Here is a 22671-nt window from a genome sequence, read left to right on the forward strand (position 1 = left end):
TCCCCTTGGGGGTAGCTCTAGGTTTATGAAAACCAGGGGTGGCCTTATCTTCCTTATAATTGGACAGGATGCTGCCGCCATTGACTCCTTCTTTGACCCGGTAAGCGCTTGGCTCCAAAGTTTGCCCACATCCTGGTGAACGACTGTTCTGAGCATACTGGGTGTCTTACTCTTTTTTTTTTTTTTATAAATTTATTTATTTATTTATTTATTTAGGCTGTGTTGGGTCTTCATTTCTGTGCGAGGGCTCTCTTCAGTTGTGGCAAGCGGGGGCCACTCTTCATCGCGGTGCGCGGGCCTCTCACTGTCGCGGCCTCTCTTGTTGCGGAGCACAGGCTCCAGACGCTCAGGCTCAGTAGTTGTGGCTCACGGGCCCAGTTGCTCTGCGGCATGTGGGATCTTCCCAGACCAGGGCTCGAACCCGTGTGCCCTGCATTGGCGGGCAGACTCTCAACCACTGCGCCACCAGGGAAGCCCCCGGGGTGTCTTACTCTTGATGCCCTCTGGCTGCTGCTGTCTGTGTTGTATTTGTGGCGTCTGGCTGCAGTGCCCCTGACCCCAGGGATATTGCTGAAGAGGGGTGGACCAAGGTTGTGAGGGTCGTGCAGCGTATGTAGGGGTGGAGTGTATGATCAGGCCACCCAAGATGGCTGTTCTCTTGCTGTCTGTCCATCCCCTGCTCCAAGACCTTGCTTCAGACTTGTAAGCTCCCCCGTCCATTAAACCATTCTTCGGTCTTGAAGCTGGGCAAGCACAGTGGGGTACAGCCCAACACAAGCACACTCACAATATATTTGCCGGCGGGGCATTGGGGGGTGGATATATTTACTTTCTCACAATATTGCTACCCTGGTAATGCACACAGATTTCTCTTCTGTGTTACAATTTGGGTTTCTGTTAAAACTAAACAAAACCATAAGGTTTTTCCTAAATATGGAAAGCTCCTTAAATGAAGTTGGGTCTTCAGGGTTCATGGTGGTTTCTTCAGTACTGCTTCACTTGTCACAGCTGATGGTGTAAAATTAAGATGATTAGATCTAATTAGCTGTTCTCTTCCCTAAGAAACCTGAAGTTGTAACAGGAAGACTAGCAGCTAGGTCACAGAACTGAGTCACTGCTAACGTGACATGGTATAGAATATCCTGCTGGGGACTTTCTCTGAACTGACTACCTGCGGAATTAGAGAAGATTTGATTTGATTCAGTGAGCAGTCCTCATCTTCTCTAGTTTTGCTTTTCAGCTATTATTTAATGGGGATTTTTTTTCCATTTTATTGAGATATAATTTACAAATAAAATGCACAGATGTTAAATGTACATTTCGGTGAGTTTTGGCAAATGTAACGCACCAACCCCAGTCGAGATAAAGAACATTTTCTTTACCGCAAAGCGTTCCCTCCTTGCTTTGCAGGCGGGCTCCACTCCCGCCTCTCCCTACCGCCACAACCAAGAAACACTTTTTTGATACCTATCAAAATCTGGGTAGAGTAGTCATATTTATTTTGGAAAATGGGTTGATTCTGATAATAACTGTATCTACCAACCCTTCCCCATCCCACTCCCTGCCCTCCCGCACCCCCGCCCGCCACAAAAGATTACTGTGTAGAATTTAAATGTTATCTTTTTTCTTGATTTTAATTATTTGTAGATTGAGTACCTTCGACAGGTCAAAAACTACACCAGTCTCTGGAGACACAGAAATGGATCAAAACTAAAAACATACAGTTTCTTTGTTCAAGGTACTGAGATCCTAGTGTGAGAATTACAACAGTGAACTGCAAATGACTGGAGAAATTATACTGATGACTTGTTGTGACATTCTGAGAGTGCAGGCGCGCCTAAAGATTGTGTGGTAGAGACTGTGCTGCTGACCAAAATACAGCAGGCAGCCTCTCATAACCTCCCTCTGTGGTCATGTGACTGTTTCTAGCCAATGAGCCATCAGTGGAAATGACTTATGACACTTTCAGGCTTGGTTCTTAATCATCTCCTAATTGCACTACTCCATAACCATTTCCCTTGTGTCTGTCTGGAAAGGAGCTCCCTCCCTCCAAGGTAACCTTGGAAATGATGGGTTAATGATGGTAGAGTCTTCATGAGGCTGCTCTTCAAATGACCTTCACTTTAGACTGACTGTTACATAAGAAGAAAGGAACTTTTGCTACATTTGAGAAGTTATTCATTTTGAGTTTATTTTTTACACCTGTTAGCCTTCCCCACTGATAGCATTATAAACCATAGTTTCTTTTCTTTAAGTAAAATTAATTTTTTTCCTTTCAAGCCATCTGCTAAAACCTCAGATGGCAAAGAAACTTATTATTTAATTCCCCATATCTGCACCAAAACTGATGAGCTCTTCTGTAGAAAAATGATGCAAGAAAACAGATGGTTCCTGTTATAAATTCCCTTGTGTTTTCCTCTTCTGATTTAAAGGGTTCATTATTTGTTTCACTTGACATGAATGTGCTATTACTATTTATTAACATTGTAGTACAAGTGTGGAGACCAAATTTTTCACTGGTCATGTAACTTATTGAAAGCCATATTGCCAGAAAGGGGTGGCTTTCAGATTTGAACTGCAGCACCCAATCTAGACACAGATGCCCGAAGAAAAGGACAAAATATTCCAAATATCTAAATGTTCCTTAGAAAGGGACTTCCCTGGTAGTCCAGTGGGTGAGAGTCTGTGCTCCCAATGCAGGGGGCCTGGGTTCGATCCCTGGTCAGGGAACTAGATCCCGCATGCATGCTGCAACTAAGGGTTCACATGCCGCAACTAAAGATACAGAGTGATGCAACTAAGACCTGGCACAGCCAAAAAAATAAAAAAATGTTCTTTGGAAAAAGTGAAAAAGAAATAGACGTACGCAATCATATTTGGTCCCAGTTTTTCTTGATTTCCAATTCATGCTGCTAGGAGAAAACACTGAATTTTATTTCGTTACTGCTGTCTTAGTTCCTTGAAGCTTAAAACTTAAGCATGCTTGGGTCATAACTGAGTTTTTTAATGGTAATAATGCAATATTTTTTCAGTCTTTCTCCCTGGGTAGCATACAGGTTCAAGGAGAAGCATAAAGTCATCCCTGCATTCAACAAATATTTGTTGAGCATCTATCACAGGCCAGCTGCCGTTATAGGCACTGGGGATGTATTGGTTAACAAAGCAGGGCCTCTGATCATTTCTCTGTCCTGTTGCAAATTACACCTGATATGAAGTGTCTGCCTGCTCTGGTGGTGTGTGTGGTCTGTTCCGTCATGACAGTTATGGTCTGGGGCTTTCTCTGCTGGCTTTTCTCTTTATCCCTCTCTCTCTCTTTAAGGCTTTATTAGTTTAGAGCAGTTTTAGGTTGACAGCAAAATTGAGAGAAAGGTACAGAGATTTTCCGTATACCCCCTGAACCCACATGCGCAGAACCTCCCCCATTAACACCATCCCTCATGAGAATGGTACATCTGTTACAATTGATGAACCTACACTGACACATCATACTCACCCAAAGTCCAAGGTTTACATTAGAGTTCACTCTTGGTGTTGTACATTCTATGGGTTTGGAAAAAATGTATAATGACATATATCCATCATTATACATTTACAGAATATTATTATATTTATATATATCTGTATTATACAGAATATTTTTACTGCCCTAAAAATTCTCTGTGTTCCACCTATTCATTCCCCCTACCAGACCTCTGGCACCCGCTGATCTTTTTACTGTCTTCATAGATTTGTCTTTTTCAGAATGTCATATAGTTGGAGTCATACTGTACGTGGCCTTTTCAGATTGGCTTCTTTCACTTAATAATGTACATTTAACGTTCCTCCATGTCTTTTCATGACTTGATAGCTCATTTCTTTTTGACACTGAATAATATTCCATTTTCTGGATGTACCACAGTTTATTTTTTCATTCACATACTGGGGGACATTTTGGATGCTTCTAAATTTTGACAGTTACGTAAAACATCAATAAACATCTGGGTGCAGGTTTTTGTGTGGACAGAAGCTTTCAGCTTCTTTGTTTAAATACCAAGGTGCACAATTGCTGCAACATATGGTAAGAGTATGTTTAGTTTTGTAAGAAACTCCAAACTCTTCCAAAGTGGCTGTGCCGTTTTGCATTCTCATCAGCGGTGCATGAGAATTTCTGTTGCTCCGCGTCTGTGTCAGCGTTTGGGGTTGTCAGTGTCCCAGATTTTGGCTGTTCTAATAGGTGTGTAGTGGTCTTCATGTCTTTTTTGTCTGTTTTGTTCAACCCTGTATCTCAAACACCTGGACCATTATCTGACAATAATTGCACAATAAATATTTGTTGAATTAAGGAATGATTTACATACTGCCCCTCATTTACCCCTCAAATGCCACCCAAGAAGAAAATGAGGAGAAAGGGACGGGAGAAGAAGCAGTGAAGGAATAAGTCATTTGTAGTGGTTGGTCCTTTGTAGACTTTTCCTTCAGTGACACTTTGCTTATTGCTATGTAGACTTGTCATGTAGTTGCCACCTATACTTCTGGCAATTACCGAAAATCTCTAGAGGAAGTTCACAAAGTCCACACTGACAGCCTCCAGGCATACGTTTGCAGAAGAGATACAAGTCACAAGGCAGAGACTGGCAAAATATTTTTCTGGTGAGAATTTATGAAATATTCTTACTTCCATTTTTGGATGTTGCATCTCAGTGTAACAAGATTTCCTGGAAGTTGTATAGATTATTTGGAACCTAACACCCTAACACAAAGGTCTTCTTCCAAAGGAAAAGTCTATGCTTCTTCTGCCTAGACTATTTTGTGATTAGTTATTTTAAACTGCAGAATGTACCTTTTAATAAAACAAGAATGCACCTGGGGTTTTTAGAAGGGTTTCCTTCATTTAGATAAAAGCAGTTTGAAAGGTAATACAGTTGATAATATCAGCTTCTCCCCCATTTTGTGTAAGGCAGAAAGTCTGAATCTCCTGCAGGCCATCCAAAGGCAGTGAGAAGTGCTGCCCCAGAGACATACATACACACCTGCACCTCTTCCTTCCACGTCTGCACTCCTGAGCAGGGAGGGTCAGGGAAAGGAGAAACACCTTCCCCGGAGGTATTGCTTTGTTGTACAGCTTTTTCTAAAGATCACTGGAGGTGGGAATAAAGACACTAAAACCTGGTATTTTACCCTTCTCAATTTATTCACCTCTAGGGCTTTAGGCTCTCAACAGTTGCCTAACTTATCTTTCTTTTCTATGGTTATGGCCCTTTCTTACTTAATATTCATTCTCTTGCGCTTAACTTTGGCTCAGTAAAACTCCAAGCTCACCCTTCCCAGCCTAACCCTTAGTACATGAAGAGAAGTGTTTTATATTTAGAAAAAAGAATTTCCTCCCTCAGTAAAAGTCAAATTTTCTATGCTAGTATGTCTATAAGCACTCAAAAACTTTTAAAACATAGAACAAATGAAATGACCCCTTTGTTCTTAATTATATAAATTTGCCCTTCTATTAAACTAGTGAATCAGAGGAGCAAGGTTTATTGAGAATGAAAAGATATTGGCTTCATATCTCAAAAATATGATCCCTGTAATACTAATAGCAAAGGAAAGACGTGAAAAGATTGATAAAAAAAAACCTAGGTGGTTGTATAAAGAACTATATACATGCAAAAATTTGGAGAAGATTGTTATAAAATGTGGACAGTAGGATAAATTATCAAGGAGGAGTACCATAAAATAAATAAATTGAAGGGATAAAATCTGAAAAAGCAAACAAGAATTAGGAGCAACTTGCAGAGTCATAAAAGGAAATAGAAAACTATTATTTTAAAGTGCCAGGGTAGGATGTGTTATTGCAATTTTAGAAGTCAGGAAGTCAGTAAATTTTGGTAGCAATTTTTGCAATACCAGCTCCCCATAAAATTCTTTTAACAGCTCCACAAGTTGTATAAGCTATCTTATAATAAAAAGTTAAATTAATGAGAAGTAGAGACTATCATTTTCAGATCTATTATACAGTGCCTACCTGTTAATTATTTTTTGGTTTAGATTATATTAAAGGTCCTATTATTTCTGTTATACAAAATGTATGTACTTGACTATGACTCCTGTTACACAGATGAAGAATGAAGCCACAATTTGGGCAATAAAGTTTTTTTTCCAATTGCAATGTAATACTTTAGGTATTATTCAGTTATTTCAAAAAAGTGACTTACTGCTTGTTCCAGAAACTAAACTGAATGAGATGAATCTTCAGTGCCCCAAATACTTAATTTATTAAGTTAAAATGTTATATAACCACATAGAAATGTTTCTAACATTCACAGAGACATCCTAACATATTAAAAATGATTACAATCAGTTTGGCATCTTACACTTTCACAATATATAAGGCAGTTTATAAATATATGATAGCTTTGTTTTATGAATTTAACCTGCAATTAAGGAAGTCAACATGCTGGCTTTAAAAAAAATTCCCGCATTTTTTTTCCTTTTTAAAACTCAACACAAATCTTTAAGACTTTCATATGGTTTGGCTTTAATTTTATATAGCAATATTTATTGCCTATTCAGTGTATCCTTTTATCTTTGATACTGTGATGATGTTTAATCAAGATATATTGAATTGGAACAGAAACATCAAAACTTTTTGATAGTTCGGCAAATTGCCTGAATTGTCTTGGATCAGTTCTGTGAGTTCATGCAGGATTGCAGGTTGCTATGTCAGACAATCCATTTTTCACCCATACAACTAAATTTTACATAGAGTCACTATTCTTTGAATTTTAATGTGTCAGTAATTCAAACTCAGTTTTGAATATTTTCTGACATTAGCTGGTATCAAATGGATGAAACAAGGAAGCTAAGCTGATTTTCACAAATGACACTTCTTCAGTGACTCCAATAAGACAGTAACTTACCCATCTTTTGCCTTAACAGTTATCTATTGGTAAGTGGTAAATTTGATATATGTGTGACAGGAGGAACAAGAATTTAAATGTTTAGCAAAGTTATAAGCCCCATCTGCCAAATACCAAGAAAGAAAGAAATGATAAATGAATAACCGTGTTAATATAGTAACTTATAAGAATCTGAAGAAAGCCAATTCTAATCATCCTATGAGCATTTAAAAGGAAGATATGTTAAGCAACAGATTCAGTGTCAAATTACATTATTGGAAGATGATTCCCTTAATGGATGATTATCACTGAAGAACATTTAAGGGAATCCACTGGGGCCAAATGGAGGAAGGGATATCCTTGACTGAAGTGCTTTTTGGTTGTTTCAATCTGAGGAAGGGCATGGTATCAAAGAAGAGGAAATATAAATTTGATGAGAAGTTAGGTTGCTCTCATGGCATCAGACACTCCAGCCTTCACTGAGATAATATTACCTGTGAAAAGAACAAGAGTGAAAAGTGAAAAGCTTGCCCTAATATCCCTTAACCTGGGGCATGGGAAGTAAGAAGAGCCAGGAGGCTGGAGAAACAAGGAGCCTGAGACACGGAATGCTTCCTGTACAGACAATGTACAAAGGTCTTCTGTTTCATACAATGTTGCCTTTTATTTACTTTACATCATTCGAACATTGATTTCCAGCTTTGCTTCCTAAATTACTGTTGGTGCTTTAAATTAAGAACAGTGAAGTTATGAAAGTCTTTTTCTTAATGATAATATGTATTGAAAGGAAGTGAAGTTGAAAAGCAAAATGTATTTCAATGTGGTTAGCATTTGTGTGTGTAATCTACTGAAAAATAAACTGAAATTTCACTTGTAATTGTAATCCCTTCTACAAAGGAAAATGTGCCTTTTGAAAGACATAACACATCTATTTGATGTGGTACTCAGTTGAGAATTAAAATATCTGAGTTTCCTCCATTTTAAGGTTATGTAACTTTCCTAGTATTTCATTTCCCTACTAGTAAACCAAAGAAGATAATATTTTCACCTCTTGGAAACAGTGCCAGGGTACACTTTTTTTCCTGACACAACTTAGCACAAAATGTTCTGAGAAATAATTTGAGAAATGTTCAAGTGGTTACTATTGATTATTCCTTTTTCTTTATACTTCAAATGCATTTCAATTCTTTAATCTACTGGAAATATGGTAAACTGCTTTCATTTCCATTACAGATCTCAAATTCATTCCTTTTCCATTGTGGTTTTTCTTGTTTCCAAGCCAGTTGAATATTCCCTCTCTACTATTCAAAACACAACTCTGAATTACCCTCTCATGAGGGGTATGCTTGATGCAAAACTTTTGAACATATATGTAGGAACAGGACTCTGATGTATGGACAGTTCTTTAGCTTTACTTCAATTTTCCTTTTATTTTCATTGACAGTAAAATTTTCTGGAGAGTACAATCAAGATAGTGTATTCATAGAAATAACATTAATAGAAGCTAGGTCATAAATGAGAACAGTCATAATAACAACGATCTCCCTTTCCAAGGCATTCCACACAGAGAGATAACAGCACAATAAATAAAGAATTTGCCGTTTGTCACACAACAAATAAAACAGAATTGCAATAACAGAAACTGTAATTTTATAAATGTTCTTATACTAAAAATAAAAGCAAAAATATGAGATCATGCACTAGAGACAAAAGCTAAGAGTGAAGAGTTATAGCGAAAAACATTACAAAAAATAAACATGTTCAAGTATTGTGAGAGGAGAGGGGAAGATTCAAATAGAAGAGTTTCAGGATAAATCAATTATATTTACTACCCTAGGAGGGACACCGACATAATTGTCTTTGTCCATTAATACTTTATGCTGTTAAAATACACACTGTTATCCATTTAAAAGACAGATTCCATTTCCTTGGGGCACCTCTCATATTACAAGGATGGAATAAAATTCATTGTTTACCTTGATTATGAATAGATGATAATACTTTAGCAGAAATATTCTCAAGAACAAGCCAGTGTGATGTCCTGGAATAGTAGGAGCCTGGGAGTTAGAAAACCGATTCTAGTCCTGTTTTTTTACATCATTGTCTGTGAAAGATACTTCCCAGTCCTGAAATAAAATTTCACCTCATGTTTCAATTTTACTGTAAGAGTCCAACTCTCAGAACTAGCAGAGACCAGTAAAAATAATAACAACGATAATAATAAAAGAGTTAAACATTTTTCTTGATGCTTACTTTTTTAAAAAAGTTAAAGAAAATAGAAGCTGGATCACTTAATGGAACTAAGAATTGAATAATGCTTTAGTGGGATTGTCCCTACAGCCTAACAGTTTCTTCCCCAACATAACTAATCTAAGCAGTGCCTTTATACTTTGTGGTTGCATATTATATCAGATTTGAACAGTGGCTAGTTTCTACATGATTAGGAGACACATGTTTATCATGGGAGTAAAAAAATAAAATTTGTCTGTTAAATTACACATAAATATAAGGTACAAATGTATTTTTAAAATACAGATTAAAATAATCACACTTGCATTGTGTACATACGAAAATACAGTATTTAATATTCAATATACACAGACACATTTATGATAAATGCAACTATGTGGCAATGCCAGTTCTTTCAGGGTTTTCGCTGTCCCCTATTTCCACATATATGGAAACAAAAATGCTTTGCTGTCATTTCCTAGCTCTGGCGGACATCTTGAAGCAGTTTGTTAATCTCAGCCACTAGCTCACTGGCATCCATGAGTTCGTGTTTGCCATCATTGAGGTGGTTGAGCACATTGTCAAAATCATCCTCTTCATAATTTTCAGGGATCTCCTCCATGGCCGGCAACCACTTTGAAGAAGGCTGCACACTGGAGTGAGTTCCAAGTGGGGGGCCAGAGTTGGTGGTGGGGTTTTGAAAATGCGTACTGGCCGCCCAGGCCGCCACCCCTTGTGGGTAACCCACAATCTTGGCTGACAAAGGTCCCTTCCGGCGTTCCAGAGAGTTGGATCGATCCATCTCACTGCACTCAGAATAGGTGTCCAGGGAAGGGGGTAAGAGGCGCTGGAACACATTGCTCATTTCCGAGAGCAGAGAGGACGTGCTGGTATCCCCAGAGTCCTCATCGTTTGGGGAGTCCTTCCCAAAAGTGGAAAAACTCTTCTTCTTCTCACCAGCATCTACCGGCTGGGTGTCATCCTCAAGACTCGGATGCGGATGTTGCTGCTGGGGCTGTGCTGGGAATTCTTCCCCCGGAATGAACATGTTACTCCTATAATCAGAGGAAGGTGAGGGCAGAGCTGGCATCCAGCACTGGTCAGAGTGTCCCAGGACCCTGCACTCTTCCGTGCACAGCCGCATAGCTGCACTCAAGGAAAGCAGTGGGGATTCGTTATACTTCGTGTGACTCAAAATAATAGAAAAAATTATCATTTTATTTTTTAAAACATAGAATAAGACAATTTTAAACTACGACCATGATACTAACCCATTATTATACATGTGAGGTGGACTACAGTTACAGTTTTGATTTGACTCCTGGTTTTATGGACCTGGTATATATATATTTTTGTCTATCAGATAAGCAAAGGAGGCTTATGACTCATGTACTTCTCAGGGATATCGTCTGCTACTCACGTAATGAGAAGATGGATTGACAACTTACTAATGAAGAAGTTTGGAAAAGAGCTAAGGTGTGGGTGATGAAATATTTGCTGAACATAAACTCTATAAAAACCCAGAGCTGTAAGGGGAAATCCATCACTTTAGAATGCCACCAGATAAGCCTTGAGTACTACCATTGAGTACCTTCTAGATATTGGGGTCTATCTGACCTACTTTACTTTTAATGGAGGCATTGAGAATATAATAATCTATCAGGTAATTATATTTATCAATCTCTCTTAAAAGTATTCTGGATTATTTATCAACTTGTTCCTTAAAACAGCAGTGCAAATTATCCTCAAATACCAGGCATCTGCAGTTACCCTGTTAAGAAGTCTTTTAGAGGTTTGAAATTCAAAGAGTTGGAAAAGTCATCAAAAGAAGAAGAATATGAAAAACCATTGGTTAGTTCTTCCAGATGTTATGATGCACTGTTGGAATGTGAGTGGTTACACTCATAGAAAATAATCGATGATATGAGAAAAGCAGAAAAATGAAGAGGGCAAAACTCTCAATTTGGCAAATGTGATAACTAAACTACAGAACAACCAAGAAATGTGAAGATGTAAAATATACTCCACAAACCATCCATCTTTTTCAGTGACAGCTTAGGTCTCTTCAATATCATGATTTCATTTTAGAGCAAATGACAGAATTCAGAAAATACAAGGTAATTATCTTAGATTTGAATGAAAATTGGATTGATATCAGCCATACTAACATATTCAGAGCTAATTCTGTAGATCTGGCTGCTTAAGAAAGGTTTCTCTTCCTCCCAAGTTATTGCTAAAAAAAGGCTGACTCTTGACCAATGCCAAATCCCTGGTCAGGGGAAGCTAGTTGTCCAGTGTGCTTATTGTTGTACCCCCAGCACCTGGGAAAGGTCTGAAGTGTCTGCATAGAGTGGGCATTAGCTACATATTTTCTAATCATCAGGGAAATGCAAATCAAAAAGCACAATAAGAAATCACCTCAAACCAGTTTTATTACAGGATGGCTGTAATAAAACACAAACCAAAAAACCCAAACAATAACAAGTGAGGGGGAGTGAGGAAAACTTGGAACCCTTGTACACTGTTGTGGGGAATGTAAAATGGTGCAACCACTATGGAAAATAATATGGAGGTTACTCAAAAAATTAAAAAAGAGAACTACTGTATGAGCCAGTAATCCCATCTTTGGATATTTATCCAAAAGAGTTGAAATCAGGATCTCGAAGAGATATTAGCATTCTTCTGTTCACTACAGCACTGTTCACAGTAACCAAGATGTGAAAACAACCTAAATGTCCACTGAATGTTTAATGGAAATGTAGTATACGCATACAATGGAATATTAGTCCACCTTAAAAAAGAAGAAAACCCTCTAATATGTGATAACGTGGATGAATCTTGAGGACATTAAGCTTAGCGAAATAAGAAATAAGCTAGCCACAGGAGGACACATAACTGCATGATTCCCTGTATATGAGGCATCTAAAATGGTCAAATTCATAGAATCCAGGAGTGAAATGGTGGTTAACAGGAATTAGGGAGAGGGGGAAATGGGGAATTGCTGATTAACAGGCATAAATTTTCAGTTAAGCAAGATTAAGTTCAAGAGCTCTGCTGTACAACACTGTACCTACAGTTAATGATACTGTATTGTACGGTTAAAACTTTTGTTAGCAGGGTAGATCCCGTATTTAGTGTTCTTATGCCTTAAAACAAAATTTTGGAAAAGATTTATGCACAAAAAAGAAAAGTAAAGAATAAATGTTGCCTTTCAGAAAAGGAGAAGTAAAGAACTTTGTTCAAAGGTGTGGAAGTCACTGCTTTTCATCATTTGAGCCTTGAAGATAATTCTGTCCTTATACCTCATCCATTCTGGGCCTCAATTTTTAATAGAGAAGGGATAAGTTGAGGGACAAAAATGAGAGCAAGAACTGTGAGAAGAAATGTCTGCTTGCTAGGAAGGCTAGAAATTCAAAGTAGGGAAGATGCTGGGTAGTGTGAATGCCAATCCCATGGGAATCACAATGGAATGAGAGAAAGACAGCAATATTGAGAATCCTTGTGTCATTTTGCTTTGAAGAAAGGTTACATTTAAATAAGCAAGAATAAAAAGATGTTTAGATGTGCTGAGTTAATGCATTATTACTATTTGGAAATATTTACCAACTATCGTTGTTCATCATTTAAATGTGAACAAAACCAAAATGTGTTGAAAGTAACTGGAATACCTTCATAGCAGTGAGGTTTTCTAAGTACTGAAATAACTATCAAAGTGGTAATGAATTTTTTTTTCCTAATTCCCTGAGTCTCTGAAAATGGAAAGGAGACCTGTCTATACTGTCTTACTCACATCCTTTTAGAAGGAAGGGGAACAGACCTGATGACACCTCCTCATTTGTTTTCTGGTCTTTAATTCTGTGGGAAGGACTTAATTGTTTGATTGGCTTTGTTTTGTTTTAATGTTTAATGACAGGGGGAAAAGGGAAAAATTACACAAGCTTCTAAGAATCCCGAGCATGATCAGCTTTCTAGAGAACTGAACATAATGAAAATAACCATCAGTACCATCTGGGTGATTCAAACAACAGTTCATATTAAAAATAAATTTGGTCATAGGAGTTTTTAGACAGGGAATGCTATTTTATAACTTCACAGTAAATAAATGGGGCTTTAGTAATAAAAAAATAACAAAATTTTAAAATTCAGAAAATATGAAAAATTGATGAATAAAGACTAATGGAGAGAAGGAGGGCCAAAATAATAGAGATGGAAGAGCAGTGACACAGAAGAGGGCATTTCTTAATTTCATTGATATTTTCAACCTTTTTCCTGAGACTCAACTGCTCGAAATTATCCTCAGTGTACATGTAACTTAGAGCCACAGATGTTCCACACCGTATCCAATGAATCAGAACTTGTTGGCTAGTGGTGCAAGTGGCCAACCTTCCTGTCGCTCCTTGAAAGCTCTGTCAGGTGGTTAAATTTCCTCTGGAAAGGGAAAGTCATGGGGAAACAGAGAACTCTTTTTTCCCACAGCATGATGGCCAATTTTGCCCCCGTGCTAGACCTTTTAGGTAGGGCAGGAAGCAAGCATGGGACATAAGAAGAAAAATATATGCCTAACATCTATCAAGCCATTAGTCATTGAGTGATCAATCAATTATTTATTAAGAGCCTGCCATATGTAAAGTGCTATGATAGCTTCCTGCCCTCAAATGGCTTCTGGTATAAGAATAATCAAGTGTTACAAATGAGGTCATAAATGCCCAGTTAAAGTGCCAAACTATACGATGATGAGGGCATGTTAAAAAAAGAAAAAAAATACTGTACGATGTCACTTACATGTGGAATCTAAAAAACTACAACAAACTAGTGAATATAACAAAAAAGAAGCAGACTCATGGATGTAGAGAACAAGCTAGTTGTTAACAGTGGAGAGACGGAAGTGGGGAGGGGCAAGATAGGGGTAAGGGATTAAGCAGTACAAACTGTTAGGTATAAAATAAATAAGCTACAAGGATATATTGTACAGCACAGGGAATATAGCCAATGTTCTATAATAACTGTAAATGGAGTATAACCTTTAAAAATTGTGAATCACTATATTGTACATCTATAACTTATATAATATTGTACAGCAACTCTACTTCAGTAAAAATAAAATTTAAAAAAAGAAAAGAGTAGAGGTGGATGCTGAAGTAGTTAAAGAAAGAGCAACTTGAAACAAACTTTGAGAGATGAATAGAAGACAAAGTGAAGAGAAGCCACTTTTTCAGGTAGAAAGGTGACATGAGCAAAGGATTGGTGTGTTACGGGAAGAGATGGCTCTGCCTATTGCAAAAGATACAAAAAAAAAAAAAATTGAAAGTTAATAAGCTAGGAGTGGATTTCATTGGCCTTGGAATGCCAAGATAAATAGCTGAATTAGGTGTTGCCAGGCAACAGAAGTCAATTATTGCTTTTGAAACAAAAAGTATAAATTAAAATGTTCTGAAAAAGTTGTTCAAGCTGTATGAAAGAAAGATTTGACAAAGAAAGAAGCTACTGGAGAGTGAATATCAATTCATGTGCTGGTACAGAAAACCAGCCATGGAAGAAAGGCCAGAAGTAGGATACCAGCCATGAGAATGGTGAGGACATGGAATTAAAGACAAATGTTTGAATTAAGTAATCACAGATGATACAATGATAAAAAAATGGAATGTGCCCAATCAAGGAGGGGTATCACAAGAACATCCTGGTGTAGCTAACACTTTGGGAAAAGCGAGATTTTGCAAGCATATATGTAGTGTTGTGGTTCAAAGTTGACTGAGTAAGGAAGAAAGTATGTTGACAAACATGAGCCAACAGACAAAAATGCGTGCTGACTTTACTGCTCAGAATGCAGGATCCTCCTGTGGGAATTAATAGAATGAATGACCAGAAATGACCCTGTTTGGCAGGCAAAGCAACATAACATAATCTATATTTGATCACAGTCTAATGCAGAAAAAAACATTGTTGGAACAATACACTGAAGTTCTAAAAATATTCATGCTTTAGAAAAACTGTGCTGATTTCTGTTAATGGCATTCAGATGTGGACTTTTTTTTTTTTTTTTCTACTTGGGATATTTCCTGGGAATATAAAGTTTACAAAGCACAAATTTTACACCCTAATGTGCCAGCAGAAGCTGCCAGCGTGAAGAATAAGCCAGAATATGGGTGATGTATCATCCGAATGATGGTCATAATTAAGGGATGGTTATCTTTGTACAGATATTTGATTATGCACATTTCTAATAGCCAACCATGCATAAAGCTTAAGATATTTTATGGCTCATTGGTGATTTCCTGGTGCTCTATGCCTCTAGAATACTTTCTGCAACACCCCACATAGAGACAGGTTGCTAGTCAGGCAGAAGTGTATGTACTCTGATACAGTCTATTGCAGTACGATGCGATACCCCAGCTCTCCCACCACACACCCAGGTTAAGTATGATTGTGTAAATATGGAATTGTTTTGTAAAGAATTGTCTATATATTCACTGGTGTCGGTGATAATATAAAGGTGAGCCTCTAACTTTGAAAAGAAATGTAACTTAGGAGGAGACTCAAGTTACTCACTAAATAAGACTCACTATTATCTAGAGTTTATCAGTGTCCACCTGTTGTTTCCCAGATGTCTTTATTCTTTAACATTTACTTTAATTACTTTAATTCAAGCATTAGGTAACTCTCCTGCCATGAACATAGCTGGTGGTGGTAACTTTGAAAATATAGGATAGAGTGAAAGAGGCATCGTGACCTTTTTTAAAAAATTAGACCATGATTAGCTATTGAATTATATAATTTCAGAATTAAAAAAGGACTTTAGGTATAATTTAGGCTCAGAAATGGCAAGGTTATCTAAGTAGGAGCAGTTATTCTCCTTTTAACTATACTGATAGAATTGTGTCAATGAGTCGACTTTCTACAAGTGAAAAAATAACATATATAATGAGATAATTGATATTATACCCATGATGTTACTTTTCTGTTTTATGAAATAATGTAATTTGGGCAATCATCTTATTCAAAATTAGGGATCAATATTCAAAATTAGAGTTCCATCAGGATCACAGAATCATAGAAATTCAGCCCGCTCTTTCATTTCATGGGTAAGAAGAATAAAACTGTTTCTCTTTGAGCAAGTTGTCTTAGGCCATATATATTCCACTAGGTTTTCAAGGATTTCTCTTTAAATGGGTCTAGGGAGTCTATGCATTAAAAAAAGAAAAAGAAAAAGACACCATGGGTGACTCTAAGTATCTCGGCTCTCAGTGTACATTGATTGTAGCCCTTCATGCCACTAGAAGTCCTTCCCATACATTCATCCTGCCAGAAATGCAGTATCTATTACAGTAATAGCATAATTAAATAAGCAGCATTTAATAGGTTACAGACAGTAGTACTGTAAGACTTTAGAATGTAAGAACAAATATGACATTCAACATATTACAAAAAACTAAAAACCTATTACTTTATATTATTCTTGATAGATTAGTGTTTAATGAGTAGAGGGATAGGTTCAAATCTCACCTCTATCATGTACAAATTGCTTGATTTTGGATACTTTTTTTTAACCTTTATAAGCTTCAGTTTTCAAATCTAAAAAAAAAATACGAACACTACTGTTATTACCGCCACCATTAATTCCTGTGTCAAAGTGTTGCAAGAAGTTGTTCAGGTATAGAATTCCTCATGGGCCCAGAGTAAGTACTAGGGCGTCGCTGGTAACCACTGCTGCGACCGCTAGGACTAATATTAATACTGCTGCAGCTACTGCCGCCACTACCACTTCAGTTTACGAGAGATAGAGTTCCTATGTACTGATTTCCACTGAATTTCTCTGGCTCTCTGAAGCTCTCCCATGTCTATTTCCTAAACTCTCTTATTTATCTGTACTTAGAAAACAGTTGTTCCATGGACTCAGCAAGGTAATATAGTTTTGTTCTGCCTTTCTTTCATTTATCACTTCACTTATTCATTTGTCAGGTGGCAGTTATTTGATCAACATTTCGTGGAATTTAGAAACATAAGTAGCCAAAGGAATATGTTCCTAAGGGTTGATATATTATTACACTCCTTAGTAACAGGGTTGCTACAGTGATGCAGCCAGTATTTACTCAGCGGGATCTGAGAGTTTCTACTGCAGGATTGGAGAGAAGGGAGTCTAAGGAAAATATAGCTCGTAACTTAATAGGGTCTCCTCCATCTAGCTGTGTAGTTATAAATTCCCCTCTTGGACTCCTGCTTCTCTTCCATTTACAGTGGACACATAAAATGAAAGGTGGCAACATTATTCCATGCCTACCACCTACAAAGATGCATTCTTTCTCCTATTTTTAGTGATTAAAGTGTACCATTCCCTGGTGTATTTTAATCTCTGATTATGCGAGTTGGTTCCCATCACAGGAAATGTGTCCTCCAAATTATAGTCCAGTTCACCACTAGGCACCAAAACAGGCTCTCTGAATAAAAACAACCACCCAGTAATTTTACAGAGTTGCTCAAGAGTGTCCTATGACGGTAGTAGATGGGGTAGAGAGAGGAGGGGAGTGGGGTCATTTCTCTCCTCCTCTCCCCACTCCTTCCGTCTTGTCCTCTTAAGCTCTCCTGCTTATTCCCTTTCTCTACCAACTGTTTACTATGAATTTTAATTAAACAATTTAAAATTGTTTCAGTCTATGTTCACTGCTAATGGTGTGTGTATTACAGATACTTTAGTGCAAAGAACAAAGAAGAAGTAAAAGCATGGGAGAAATTGCTCACTTCACTGGTGTAGTCGATCTGAAAATAAGGATTTATCTATCGCCACGCTCTTACCTGCTGGAATTCTTCCATCTGTAAGAAACAGGTCGCTGAATCCTTCGCCCAGCAACCTGTCTATTGGAGAATCTCGCCCCAAATCATAATCACTGTCTCCTGCTTCACTGTCACCACGGCCACTGTCTTTCAAGCTAAATTTGTCCATGTCTTGAAGGGCATATCTAGAAAGAGAAATCAGAGAAAGTATAGTTTTTAGTCTTCAGCGTTCGTGTTATCTGAGACTTAATAGGTAGCACGAGGGTAATTCATACCTATAGCTCCTGGAATATTTGTTTCCTCGAAAACTTGGCCTTGGTTGATATTGTCCCTGGTGAAGCATTGAAAGAAGCTGGGAGACCTGCTGGAAACCAAACAGACAGTACTGATTCCTGGAAACAAATCCCCCAATACTCAAAAGCTTTAAGCAAGCAAATACAGTTACTCACTATTTCATGCTAATTAACTGAACATACTACCTCCGTTTTAAAGATTTACATACGCTGCACTCTGAAGGACCATGCGGCCAGCCACCAAACAGAACTGAAGTGCATCCCAGAGAAATTTGGATGCGCTCATACAGCTGCCATTCTCTTTTTGAAAGAGGATTCCTTTATAGAAAACTGATTGATTCCCTCTATCTTATAGTTCAGATTAAAGTGATCAGTCATAAAAATACATGGAAAATGCTGTAAAATACATTCTAACACATGTAGTTAAAATAATGTCAGAAACATTTCAAAAGCTGAACAAATACACATGCACTGAGATGGGATTCTGGAGACCCCAGTTTTTAATTTTTCTTAGAGACCACAACTATTGAGAATAAAGCAAGCCTGTTTATTTCTAGCTTGAAGTATCATAATCTGAGGATAAGGGGACTCTAATTAGATAGTCCTTTGCTAGCTTCACATTTACTTTTCAATATTACACATGGTACATGCAAGTAAATTCTTTATGAAAACCTTAAGACAGTATGCAAAAGGTGTGTATACTTGCTATACCTACATAATGTAACTGGTATCCTATTTAATTTGCATATTGTTAGTATTGTTACTTAGTAATGGAAACGTTTAAGAACTAACACATACACAACTTCTGATCACTAACAGCTGACTTTGTCAGTGAATAGGTGGAGGGTATGATCTTACCTCAACAGCAGGGGTGGCATGGGTGAGTTCTAATGAGAAATTCTCTGGCACGTGGTTCGATGAGATTGTCACCAAACTGTTGAGGGACTGGTGACTGTTGTGACTCTGCCGGCTGCCCATTTGCCCTCTTTCTAAGGTAGGAGATGAAGAAGGAGACGGTCTGTGATGAGATCTGATGGGCAGAGTGCCGTTTACGGTAGGCACCAATGTGATGTCCCCTTTGTGGATCTGCCTGGAGGGTCTTTTTGGGTGATGCTGGTAAGTTGATTCCGCTACCCTGCAGTTGTAGGATCTAGTGTCTTTCTTTTCTCGGTTACACCTAGTTGCAAACAGCACCATAATAACCAACAACACTGCACAAATTGCTCCTAAGGAAATAATTATAATCATGGAGACATCCAAGGATGCCTGGCTCACTGAGGTCATGGCTGTACTTGTCACTGACTCTGCATATTCAAAGATCATACACTTCAGAAGGACTTTGGTATGCAGCTGAGGATTGCCTTTGTCCTGGATGACAACTGAGAGCTCCCATTCTGTGTAGGGAACAGATTCCATGCTGACGTTGGTATGGATGTCACATGATCGTGGATCAATTACGAAGATATTCTCCTCATTACCTGCTACTATGGAGCAGCTGAGTTCAGCATTCACACCAGAGTCTCTGTCCATTGCCCTTATCCTTGTGACATGAAAGCCGCTTTCAGCCCCTTTGGGGATGGAGATTTCTGCAGTATTATTGCGCAGTGCCGGTCCTATAACCACAGGGATGTTGTCATTTTCATCAATGATGGTGAGTACAACTGTGGTATTGCTTACAAGTTGCTTTGGACTTCCACCATCTCTGGCTTCTACCACGAAAGTGATCTGACTCACTTCCTCATGATCAAAGATTCTGAGGGCATAGATGGCTCCATTAGACGGGTCAATGGTTACATATGTAGTTATGGAACTCCCCAGGATAAAACTCTCCAACATGGTATATGTAACTTGCCCATTTTCTCCAAGATCAGGATCTGTGGCTGTGACAGTGGTGATATATGCCCCTGGCGAGTTATTCTCTGAGATTGCAAATTCGTATCGACTTCTCTGGAAGTGGGGTGGATTGTCATTTACATCATTGATTTGAACAGTAAAATGTTTTACTGTTGAGAGACTGGGTGTCCCCTTGTCCTCAGCGATTACAGTCAAACTGTATTCAGACCTCTTTTCTCTATCCAGCGTGGCATTTGTCAAGATTAAATAATTGTTTTCATAAGTCTTCTGAAGTTTAAAGTGACCATGTCCGTGAAGCCTACAAACTATTTCTCCATTCAGCCCAGAATCCTTGTCCTGAACCCTGACCAAGGCAACAAATGTGTCAATAGGATCCCCTTCAAAAATATAAGATATTTCTTCTTTTCCAGGGGACATGAGGTTTATGTTAATTTCAGGCTTATTGTCATTAACATCCACAACCTTAATTATAATTTTGCAGTGAGCTGGGATTGAATTTGGACCCAAATCCTGAGCCTGAACATCAATCTCATAGGATTTGGTGATTTCATAATCCACTTGCTTGAAAAGAGTCAAATGTCCTCTTTCTGAATCAATCTTAAAAGTCTCTATAATTTTGGGAGACACATGACTGCTGAAGGAATAGACGATTTTCCCATTAGCGCCCTCATCTGGATCAGTGGCATTCAGATCTAGCAGCAAAGTGCCAATGGGGGAGTTTTCTAAGAGCTGTATTATATAAGACTGCTGCTCAAAAGCAGGGCTGTTGTCATTAGAATCGGAAATGCTGATTTTTAGTATGGATGAGCCAGACCTCTGAGGCACCCCCATGTCCGAGGCGGTGAGCTGGAGCTCATAGCTTGACTTCAGCTCCCGATCCAGCTCTCTGACCACTATGAGTTCTGCATACTTAGCTCCATCAGTCCTAGTCCGAACCTCAATATTAAAAAAATCATTGGCAGAGAGAGAGTACGTGTGGAGAGAATTTTCCCCAACATCCGGATCAAATGCACTGTCCAGAGGGATACGAGTCCCAACTGCTGCACTCTCTGATATCTCAATCGGTATGAGAGGTCTTGAAAACTGGGGAGAATTGTCATTAATATCCAACACTTCAACTTCAATATGGAAAAGCTGCAGATGCTCAGTGGGTAGAGTGATCACATCAAACTCTATGGAACAGTTCAAGTTTTTCTGGCATAGTTGTTCGCGGTCAATTTTTGCCCCTATGCTGATTTCCCCGCTATCCTCGTTGACCACGAGTAGAGGAGAATTGCCCCTCTGCATGGCTCGGAAGCGAACAGTAGAAGGATTAGGTAGCTTAACTAAAATATCAGCCACATCCTCTGATAATCTTGCAATTACCGATCCAACCCTCTGCTCCTCATAAATCCTGTATTTCAAATTCTTGCCCAGTACCTCGGAGTTGAAAGATACCACCAGGAGTGCAAAAACAAATCTAAAGTGCATTTTAGCATTCATTTGGTACCTCGGTCAGTTTTATGAGATTTCCTCTCACAGAGCCAGTTAAAACAGCAAAGCAATTCCCTCAACTTCCTTCGGCAACTTAAAGCTAGGCTACATTTGGTACTCGAAACTTGAAAGCGTCTCTCAATAACACAGCACAGCAATTAACAGCTCGCAAACTTTTGTCTTATACACACCGTGTCACGACTCCCAGATAATATCGGCATGGAGTCCAGTCCTTGCATTTGTGCGGCCGTTTGTCCTCTTGGCAGGCGAAAGAGTGTCACGTCCGCGTTTCCCCCCTTGTGTAGTCGGCGTGCATCTATCGCAGGGCGCCGGCGGAGTCTGCAGTGGCTCTTTTCCCAGCGATTCTTTCTCCTTTTCTCCGCTCGGCTGCAGAGACCAAACGCCCGTGATTACTGACTCCGGTCTAAAATCTGTACAACTTCACTTCAACTCAGACAAAGCTCTCTTGCCCCGCGTGCGTTGAATCGCTTCCAGCCAATCAGCGTCCTTCCAAATCAGAAGCCGAGGGAGTCCGCAAAGCGAAGGCAGGGCGGACGGGAGTGGAGGGTGGGAGAGGGAGAGAGAAGGAGCGAGACGAAGGAGGAGGATCCGACAGGCTCCCTCCCTCCGCCCCTCCCCTCCCCTGCTCCCCTCCATCCCTCCCCTCCCCTGCTCCCCTCCACCCCTCCCCTCCCCTGCTCCCCTCCATCCCTCCCCTCCCCTGCTCCCCTCCACCCCTCCCCTCCCCTGCTCCCCTCCATCCCTCCCCTCCCCTGCTCCCCTCCACCCCTCCCCTCCCCTGCTCCCCTCCATCCCTCCCCTCCCCTGCTCCCCTCCGTCCCCCGCGTTCACTTTCTCTGAGCGTGCCACGACAAAGGAGAGACAAATTACAGAAGACAAACTTTAAATCAACTTCTGGTCGCCTTTATTTATATGGCATTTTAAATTGGCCTGGTTTTCTTAATTGCCCTTTCTTCTTCCACAAACATGCAATCATCTTGCTTTTCATAGCCCTTAAGTACTGGTTTAACTTAAAATACCTCTAAGTGCATTTTGTTGGTGGAGGAATTTAATCAAATGTGAAAACTTGCTTCTAATTATGCTTCTCAGCCCGCCTCCTTCCCCTCCCCCTCTGTAAATACTTGGGGCTTTCTCCTTCTGTGAGCACAAGATTTTCTTGGGGCTCT

The 22671-nt window shown here is 39.1% G+C and overlaps 1 protein-coding gene across 5 annotated transcripts; it reads right to left on the reverse strand.

The window, feature by feature from the left end:
* Positions 1 to 7134: 7134 nt before the first annotated feature.
* Positions 7135 to 21939, reverse strand: PCDH18 (protocadherin 18). Of its 5 annotated transcripts, XM_059923609.1 has the most exons (5): positions 19016 to 21939; positions 18140 to 18228; positions 17886 to 18049; positions 16599 to 16667; positions 10171 to 10244 (listed from the first exon to the last, which is right to left on the reverse strand). In XM_059923609.1, exons 1-4 carry the CDS (start codon positions 21491 to 21493, stop codon positions 16639 to 16641), a joined length of 2760 nt encoding a protein of 919 aa, XP_059779592.1. In that variant the 5' UTR covers positions 21494 to 21939; the 3' UTR covers positions 10171 to 10244; positions 16599 to 16638. The 5 variants fall into 5 exon arrangements, with proteins under 5 accessions (XP_059779591.1, XP_059779589.1, XP_059779588.1 ...); XM_059923608.1 differs by lacking the exons at positions 10171 to 10244; positions 16599 to 16667 and adding an exon at positions 7135 to 7363; XM_059923606.1 differs by lacking the exon at positions 16599 to 16667 and having other exon boundaries at positions 8301 to 10244; positions 18140 to 18225.
* Positions 21940 to 22671: the final 732 nt, after the last annotated feature.

The sequence above is a fragment of the Balaenoptera ricei genome, chromosome 5 (assembly GCF_028023285.1).
Source record: "Balaenoptera ricei isolate mBalRic1 chromosome 5, mBalRic1.hap2, whole genome shotgun sequence".
Taxonomy (NCBI): domain Eukaryota; kingdom Metazoa; phylum Chordata; class Mammalia; order Artiodactyla; family Balaenopteridae; genus Balaenoptera; species Balaenoptera ricei.